Source organism: Pundamilia nyererei, unplaced genomic scaffold (assembly GCF_000239375.1).
Source record: "Pundamilia nyererei isolate P.nyererei 1_Seehausen unplaced genomic scaffold, PunNye1.0 scaffold00006, whole genome shotgun sequence".
Taxonomy (NCBI): Eukaryota; Metazoa; Chordata; class Actinopteri; order Cichliformes; family Cichlidae; genus Pundamilia; species Pundamilia nyererei.
In genome coordinates, this window is record NW_005187407.1 from 6,805,842 (window position 1) to 6,815,528 (window position 9,687).

Here is a 9,687-nt window from a genome sequence, read left to right on the forward strand (position 1 = left end):
TAACTAAGAAAGCCAGTAACTTTACTGAAATCTCTGCAAAATACAAATAGCCTTTCCCTCCTGCAGAGGAGACTTTTATTTCATCCCCATACGTTTTCACTACATACAGCTGAATCAAGTCCCTTGAGTTACAGAGATGTGATTTTAATTTAATACCATCTTAGTCTCAAGTGGCGACAAAGGCCAGCTTATGCCGCTGAAAGCCGCTCCTGCATTCCAAAAAACCTTAGTTACAAACGTCCGCCCCCATCATCAGGTTTATACAAGCTACATTGATACTACAGACTGACTTTTTAAGTATTTTAACATATTACTCTTTTTTTTTTAATTTCAGCTTTTGAGTACAACTTAAATAAACCACAAACACAGAGGAGCAACAAAGAGTCCCGTAGCATGTGAATGTTGGGACCTTAAGCAATTGTTATTACACATGGCTGTACAGGTGAATGGTCTCCCCTTTGCACGTTAAGTGACTTATCAAAAAATCAGCTGAGGTACTGCTTGGGTCAATTTTGAGGTACCAACATTTAGTCTGATATAGTAATGACAAAGAACAACTGATCAACAGATGAAGAAAAAAATTGGCTTCAAATTGAACAAACGTAGAAAGAAGAAGAAGAAAAAACAACATCAAAGATATAAAGACAAGCTTTCTCCATGTCTTTGGTTAAAAATACTGTCAAAACTATAGCACTCTAATTAACTGTCAGGACATGTTGGCATTATTTTATTCAGCGAGCAAGCAGTGTGTAATGTTGATTGATGAAGTGAAAAACAAGTACAGCTTTCACACGGGCCTGAATGATTCCGAGTTAAGTAACAAATTGTAAATAGAAAATGCGTTTTTCCTTTCCTTTTTGTTTTTTTCCCCCATGTAACCTTTTTCGATACGCTGCACAGGGAGACAAATGAAGAAGAAAGCAGGTAAATTAATACGATTCCTATGGACAATGCAGTTTGATGGCTAAAGCTACAATAACTAACTGAAAGTGAAATGTGAAAACAGTTGTGAATTTAAGCAGAATCTTTTATTATCTTGTTTCAATGCTTGCAAAACCAAAAGAACAAAAAAAAAACAAAACCCCCATATATGAATGTGAAAATAAAAGCTGACTTTACAACACAGAAATGCCACTGGCTTTGGTTTCTCCACACTTATGCTGCCTGAAACATCATGTTTATTTTTTTCCCAACCTTTTTTTTTTCTATTGAAGTTTAAAAAAAAGAAGAAGAAGAAAAACACTGTTATAGAGGCTCTGCCCCATTTGACTACACAGACTGTATACAGTAACAACCTAGTGATCCTGCATGAAATATGCACATAGAAATAGCATAACACTTAAGTGACAGCAGATACGGGTGTGGGAGGCGGAGAGATATGTGGCTAGTCTCATTGTTTAAAAAAGAGAAAATCAAAGCTATTCATCAAGAATAAACAATTGTGCTTCTCCCATACCAGCATGATCAGTTTGTTCTTTTTTGTGTCTTACGCTGAACTGTCTGTGACAGTGTGGTAAAGGATGTGGAACCCTGTTTTCGAGACTGGAGCGACACAGAATTAAATTAGGTTTGAAAACAAGAGTACTTAATCACGATGCATAAATCGCATTACGTTAATGCGATTCAAAGGAAGATTTTACAGTTTGCGTCTGAGCGACATCTCCAACACAAGGTAGACTGGGTCGAAAATTGAAGGTGGTATTCAAAATCGATGAGGTCAAATCTATGTTTTATGACTACGATTATTAAATTATAATAATTTGGACTCCTAACGAAATATCCGGATGCAGAAAAATGTATTCGGAGACTCCGGCTTTGTCATATTTCCTCATCAGTGTGACAATCGTGTACGTTACGTGTCAACATTTATTTCTGTGTGGTCTCCAGATTCAGCCTCGTGACATTTTCCACTAGAAATGAGGTTTTTCAGCATTCAGGCTTCAACCCTGGCAATGCTTTCCAGCTGGTTTTTAAGGTTAGTCTAAACACCCCGCCCAAACAGCCCTGTTCAGAGTTAAAATGAAACAAACCAGACAACATGTGCAACAGCACATAGAAACTTCACTAAGAAACCAACAAAAAAAATCATTATTATATATATTTATATATTAGAAAGCTATACACAAGCATGTTAATTTCACAGATTTTTTTTTAAAAGATTCTTAATATTACCATTATTATATATAATAAGAAATACACGTTTAAAAACAAACCTCTACAAAGATTAAACAGTTCAGCAAAGCATTGGATCTCAGTCTGTTTTTCATGGCTTGGGGCTTGAAGCCCTGTCATTTCCCCTCTGGGTGAACTATCCATCTCTTATTGGCAAAGCTATCAAAAAACACATTCTGGCTTATAGAAACTACAAAAAGCCACAAAAATGCTTTGCATTTTATTCCTTTCATATGAAAATATAAGCAAGTGTATTGTACAATTGTTTTTTTTCTCTTTTTTTTGTTTATCAATACTGAATAGTTAATACTAGATCCAGAGATTTTCTTGATTACGCCGACATAGCTCTTAGATCAAAGAGTGGTCCTCACTCCGTTCTTTAAGGGGAGCACGAAAACGATCAAGGGTTCCACACATCTAGCATCGGGTTTTCTCGTTTACCTGTACAATCCTTCAAATGTTGCATAATAGCTTTTTCATTTAGTGAGTAAATAAATCTTGTAATGTCTGGCGACTTTTGACCCCAGGCCCTTTTACCCCTTTGACCCGCTATTTACATAAATACGTTGAACCTGCAACATGACATCATCTAATGTTAACACACATTTTTGCAAGGTAAAACTGCAGAGAAGGTCTATAGCAATGAAACTGATACTGTACACATGTATTGTTTGTCCAACTCAAGTGCTAAGGTGTTTTTCACTGGACACAATCACGCTCATCTTGTTTTTGTTGTTGTTTTTGTTGTTTTTTTGTCTCTATTCACTGATATAGCACTGGGGCAAATTGTAAGTACATTTTATGAAACAGAGTACCTGACCTTTTTTTTTGTATTTGTTGATATGCACATCTGTAGACACGTGTTACACGTGTTAAGATATATGCATACATGATTCTTTTTTTTTTCCACAATACAATTTATGCATAGTTCCCCAACAAAAATACCCCCAGATCCCATCCCAAACAACAACTACCCTCCCAAGCCCCCATTACAACACCCAACTGCTTTATATAATGTCAATATGTATAACACGCACACACACGCACACTCAGCAAAATCAAAACAAGGAACAAAAAATAAGGAAAAGAAATTACAAACAGATTTTTGGAAAGGGTTGTCCCTTTGCTTTCCTTCAATAAAGAGAAAAAAGGAGAGAGGCCATGGGGTTGGGCGGTGAGTGACTCATGAGATCGAGTGCGAGGAGGAAGAAGAGGGAGCTGACTGTGGGGCATCGTAATGCTGCATTGTCGGGAGCTCGGGGCAACTTGGGGCACTGCAGAGGAGTGGACAGTGCAATCATGTCGCCCATCCTTCTGACAGGCGTACCCGTTTGATGGAGGGGCTCTCACGCTCATCCAGGGCGGGCCGGGCCAGTCCCAGAGGTGAGTGGAACTCATTCCTGTGCTCATCGCGGTCGCTGCCCTCATGGGAGCTGCTACAACTGCTCAGGCTATCAACAGGGGAGCGTCCCGAGTCCTGGCGGGACGAGGGGTTCTGGGGAGGTGGCACCCCGCCACCGTAGCCCCCCGGTGTGCTGCTGGTGCGATCTCTAGGAGGAGAAACAGGTTCGGACTTGATGTGGAGGCTTTGAGCAGAGGGCAGGGACAGATTTGAACCCTGACATAAGTGAGAGCTAGAACAATTTCTGTTGGAAGGAAAGGAAACGCAAAGGGGTTACAGAGTTACAGAGCAAGAAACAAAGTGATTTTAAAAGTCAGCTCGTAACACGCACACATACACACATGCCAGCATGCATACATACACACTCGTGAAAAAAAAAAGTGAGGTGTCACTTGTGTTCGATATTGCAAGTGAAGATTGAGAACAGTAAAGTAGATTTATGAGTGTGGCATTTCAAAAAATAAAAAATCTCTGGGAGTAATTCATGTGTTACTTCATGCACTTCCCAACAACACCTCAGAGTAAGCTCTGTGCACTCACCCTAGCTGGCCCAGCGCTGAATGCTGCATGTTCTGAAGGTGTTGCTGTTGCCACCCACTCATTGAACCAAGGTGTAGAGAGCTGCCACTGTTGAAGCCAGACAGGGAGGAGAGGTCTGTGCTATTCAGGGAGTACTCTGTGTGCAAACACATATGAAAAAGAAGAGGAAGATTCACATTATAGTTTGTTCAATGAAGGGAAAAAAAGACAAAGTTGGAGCTCTGGTAAATCCTGCTGTGACATGAACGTGTTCAAGTCACTGGGTGGGACAATATCACCCTCTGCTGTTAGATTGCTGTATAACACCCATTTGCACACAGAAAAGAAAAGCTTGGTATACACAATACAGAGTTTAAAAATAAATTTGGATTTGATGGGTCATTTTGCGTGTAATGCAAAACTATACACACTGCACAAAATAACTCTATGTTTACAGACACACTGGGCAACGTACCGGTACCATAAGAAGTAGAAATGGCAGATGGGTAACCGCCCATGCCTTGTCCTGGTAGAGTAGGAGTTGCTACTGATACCACTGGGGTGGCCAGTGACTGAGCAGACTGAGAGTTGTTTATTCTCTGGTTCTGTGGCAGAGGAAGAGAAGACAGAGAGAAAAAAGGGGAAGATGGGAGAGGCTTGAGAACATAAAATCTACTTCCAGACAAAACAAACAAAAAAAGTAATAAACCGAGAAAGTTTTTTTTTCCTTCTTTCATTTCTTTCTTTCACTCAACAGATGCTGAAAGAATGAATGTGATGCCAACTTCTGGAGAAATTAATCACTTGACATGCGGCAAGGCTGAACCCTGCCAACCCTATCATTTACCACCCTTTTTCCGAGGGCCTACTGTCGCTATAGTAACACCGCCGGTTTCCACGGCAACGCGGGGTAGCAAAGGCAAAGGAAAGGCACTTTAGTGAGGCAGAGGGGAGGGTTTGTCAGAAAATCATGGAGGTTTGATGCAACATGAAAGTGTACTCTTTTGTTGCCTTTCATTTCTACACTCTGAGCAGTCCTGTGAGTTGCACATGTGCAACACACAATTCTCCATGCAGGTAAAAAAATATGAGGAAGAAAGGGAGGAATGGATACACACACGCACACACACACACACACACAAATAAAAAGGCCAGATTGCTTTTACTCTGGCACACCACTGGATGGCACCATGTGCCCTCATAAAACATCGCATGAGGCGACACTGAGGCCTTCAGCAGAGTCAGCAGCAATAAAGGTGAAAGTTTCTCTGCAGTCAGGATGGCTTTTCTTGCAGTAATAAGCCCTTTAGTCAAAGCAAAACTGGATTCAAATTAAGAGGTTAGTATCAGGGGACTGCATCGCTCTAGGATCATTATGCTTCTTAGAGGTTTTTTTCTTTACTGGAAAACTCGACAGCTTCAGAATGTTTCGACTGTTTCAGGGTTGTTCTTTTTTTTTTTTTAATCTCTGATTTTGAGTTGCAGTCTGACTTACCAATAGCAGATCGACATCCTCAGACTGATGGCATTGAAAGGGGAGGGTAATACATTCAAATTAGTGAGTGTAGGTGAGCACACACAAGTGGTGGTGGCTAGGCGTGGATCTAGGGATGGAGCTGCATTGGAATTGAGCCAACGGAAGCAGAGCTAATGTGAAAAGAGGATGCTAACAGCTATTGTAACTCTACTAACGTAACACACTCATTTATAGGAGGGAAGAAAAAGAAATAAGGGGGACCTTTGGAAGAAGCATCAGCATACACAAACAGACACAGCAGAAGTGATACACCGTAACTGCCAGAATATCAGCCTTGGGCCAAAAGTACATTTTAAAGAAAGGCTTTGGTTTAACAAGCTGCCAAGACTAATCAGAGAAACGTGTACCGTAAGTCACACTTATCACAAGCATAACCTCATCAACCCAAGTCTGATACGATAGGATGAAAGCAGCAGAGAGGACATGAAAGGAAATAAACAATAACAGCCAAACCTGACAGGATACCCCCCCCCCCACCCCCCACCCCTAGAAAGGTAGCAGGATATGCAGGAGGGAAAGTGGATGAGGAAAGGAAGCAGGTTGAGAGAGGGATGCAACCGCTACTCACAATGGACGGCATGTTGTTCTTGGCACCAGGGGGGATGAGCACACGTAGGTCAGGTTTGCGGTTGTTCATGCCCAGGTTCATGGGTGGGGGAGACTTAGTCTGCATGTTCTTGTTCATGCCACCTGGAGAAACCAGCAGACCAGGCGAGTTGCGGTGGTTCCCATATCCATTTCCTAAGAGAGAGCACAGGAAAAAGGCAGAGAAACATTTAATACACCAGTGTTCTCCTTTGGTATTTCTAGGAAGGCGCACTTACATGTTATTAAACCTGTGTCAAAAGTTTAATGAATCTCAAAACTCCTGCTGTCCGTGACGGTGTGACCTAATTATGAACTACAGGAATCCATTTTCACCTTGTACTCCCTTTCAGTGTTTCTGCCTCATCTTCACTTCCTGTGGTAGGAAATTTATTAGCGCACCGTCCTGAAGAGAAGACTTGTAAATGGTGCTTCATGGAAGCGGTGCACACTGCTGGCAGAGCAGATGTGCAGTTTTCGTCTTCATTACCAGTTTTTAGTGCCCACACAACAGCACCTCACCCTAAAACTCTGCTACCGTCACTGAAGGCTATATTGTTCCCGTTTCAGCCAGCGAAGCTTACCGAAACATCTAATTTTGGGTAGCGAGACCACAGAGGGATTGGGTAAATCGTAGTTAAACACAGTTCTGAGGCTCTTCTAGACAAAAGTCGTGCCTTTCTCTTGTCACTAGACCTGGATTCCTCTAAGCGTGGAAGGTCAAGCATACAGCACCAGTTTCTCCCTCAAAAAAAAAAAGAAAAAAAGAAGAAAGGTAGTCCTAGCAACATCATTAAAAAATTGAAAGTGGAGACTTATTGCAACCAACATGGTCTTTGTTTCTAACCCAATCCCACAGACTGCTTTTCCCCCCTTCCATTCCTTCCCTCTTCCTAGGGGTAGAACACAGGGCACTGTGTGGACGTTCCCACTTGAAAGACGGGCAGGAATTATACGTTAGACATAAATGAATTTCCTAATCATATACTCCAGGGGAAAATGAGTCACAGATGTCTTCCTGGGCAATTTCCCCTGCTGATCTTTGTTTAATTTGAGAGCGAGGTTTTTGTTGTTTTGAAATGAAAAGTCTCAAAAGCTCAATTTGAACAATCTGAAGAGTAAACGACCGCTAGCAGCGAGAGAAAATGAGGCCGCCTGACAGAAAACGAGAAAAATAGTGTTGTGTTACTGTTGCCGCTGATGTGTGTGCCGACGCGTGATGCCTGATATTAGCGCAGACTTTGTGTGTCACTGTATGTTTTGCTGTATGCAATGTTTCACGCTATAGGCGCCGTATGACTTGAGGCTCTGTGAGAAACGTTGCTTCTGCACGAGCCAGGCGTATATGGATGCACATGTGTGTTTTGTATTGGACCCTCTTAGTTCCAATGTCAGTCTCACATTAGCAAAGAGGCAGCTGCCTCTTCAGTTTTCCCGCTCTCTCATTCTCATGGCTGGCCCTTTGTGAGATCGAGTGGGTGCATGTGGAGACAGATGAATGAGATCTCACACACACATAACACACACCCTCCCAGCACACATACACACACTTTAGTAAATAACCCAGCAGGAAGTACATCACTGTTTCTGTACAGATGAATCAAAAAGACAGTGAGCAATGGAGAGACATTAATACACACTTTGGTCAAGATGACACGGACTTCATCTTGGTGACAGTCACTCAGACATCTGTGTATTGCTACCCTGTGGAGATGGCTGGAGTCCAGTCAATTATATGCTGGATGACTTTAATCATGAGTGGCACAGGCCAGTCCTTTAGCACTTCAAAAGTAGAATCACAAGCCAATTAAGCTAATGAAGCGAGAACTGTGACTCAAATCGTTCTATTCTGCAGCGTGATCAACCTGATTTTAGGGCGCACGCATTCAAAAGAGACAGATGATAACCAGAGTTCATTTCCACTCTCCTCCTCTATTACTATTTTGCGCAGTCGAAGTGCGGCGCAGGCTGGCGTCAACTGTTTAGAGGAAGTACCAAAATTAAACACGGCCCAGCAGGGAGTCTTTTTGGCTGTTGCGTTAAACTCGATGTAGGGAGAACAATATCTGATCTCAGATTCAGATAAATAAGGTTTTTTTTTGTTGCTATTGCTGAGTTGTGTGTGTGTGTGTGTGGTTGGGGGGGATAGCTAAGGTCAGAGATGAATGATTACAATCTGGCTCCATGGTTAGCTAGGGTACTTCGAGATACATGTGACAGACAAGACTCCCCCCCATCCATCCCCCCATCAGAGTGTTCTCTCTGTGTTTTTCCATCTTACACACACACAAAGCGCACACACAAAGGAGAGGTGTGGTTAAACTCATGTAGATTTTACTGTTACTGAACAAATTTCTGATGTCCTGTTGTGGTCTAACAGGCGCGCTCCATTCTATTCCCCATACACACACTCTTCCGTTGCGGTTTGGCCAAACGCGCATTCAACCCTGAATTCTCCAACTGAACAAAGGTGTCACACTTGTTCAGTTGGTGTAGGATGCTGCCAAAACTGAAGCAGACACTCATCGGCTTGACCTTTTGTCAGTTACTATATGTGAGCGCGTGTGTGTGTGTTCCCTTTTTATTAAAAAAACTTGAACGAATGCGATCAGAGATGTCCTCGAGATGTACCTTCTGTGCAACTCATTTAAAGGAGGAATCAAGGCACGAGCGGAGTGAGAGGTGAGAGGAGATTCTTGTTAATTCCTCGCTGTGCTTTGGTGAGAAGCGTGTGGACAGATGACACTTGCTTAATTGCACGCATTCAGGTGGAAAGGTTTTCACAAGCCGAGGCCTCCATCCGGACTTCTTTCCTGAGTGCTCTTTTTTTCTTTCAACTCACGTTCTGTCTCTCATCATGCAAATTGACAGATCAAAACATATGCTTAGATGTAGGCATGAAAACTTTCCATAGGAAAGCTACGATGACTCAGCCCTTCAGTAACATGTCCTATTTACACTGGACTAGAATCACCAGGGGAACTTTTGTGATTTGAATATACCCCCCACATCTGGGTTTCATGTGGCTGATTTGCAGATCTGTTTCAGTTGAATATACAGGCATAATCCACTGGATTATGTACAGATATGACTCAACGCAGCATATCTTTGTGCACTGAGAGAAACAGCCGAGGTATTTCTTTTATTTCTTTCATAGAAGCACAAAAGAAGTTGTGTGTTTCTGTGTGTCTTAAGGCTCCTCTTATGTTACTTAGGGCACATGACTGATGACACATACACGGGGCAGATGGCCACTCGTACAATCATCTTATCAAAACTTACACTGGGGAGAAGAGGAGTGTTAAAACAGTCCTCGAGGTGCCACAGTGGCTGTGCCACTTCATACTGATGATTTTAGAGGAACATCATTAAAATGGCTGACCGAGTTCGCAGAACACTTCCATCTGTGTTCCCCCCTCTGTTTCTCCTTTGCACACATGCTTCCACCATTGGTGGATATTCATCACTGTGC

The 9,687-nt window shown here is 42.2% G+C and overlaps 1 protein-coding gene across 12 annotated transcripts in view; it reads right to left on the reverse strand.

Moving 5' to 3' along the window:
* mef2cb (myocyte enhancer factor 2cb) overlaps positions 1–9,687 on the reverse strand; it is a 69,111-nt gene continuing 59,424 nt past the window's right edge. For 8 of the 12 annotated variants that reach the window (XM_013914443.1, XM_013914458.1, XM_005722330.1 and 5 more), the window contains 5 exons: positions 6,199–6,371; positions 5,589–5,612; positions 4,569–4,698; positions 4,115–4,250; positions 1–3,818 (listed from right to left, as the gene is read on the reverse strand). In XM_013914443.1, coding sequence (XP_013769897.1) covers positions 3,470–3,818; positions 4,115–4,250; positions 4,569–4,698; positions 5,589–5,612; positions 6,199–6,371 — 812 coding nt within the window. In that variant the 3' untranslated portion in view covers positions 1–3,469. The remainder of the gene's footprint in view (positions 3,819–4,114; positions 4,251–4,568; positions 4,699–5,588; positions 5,613–6,198; positions 6,372–9,687) is intronic. The other 4 variants (XM_013914463.1, XM_005722332.1, XM_005722331.1 and 1 more) reach the window with 1 other exon arrangement.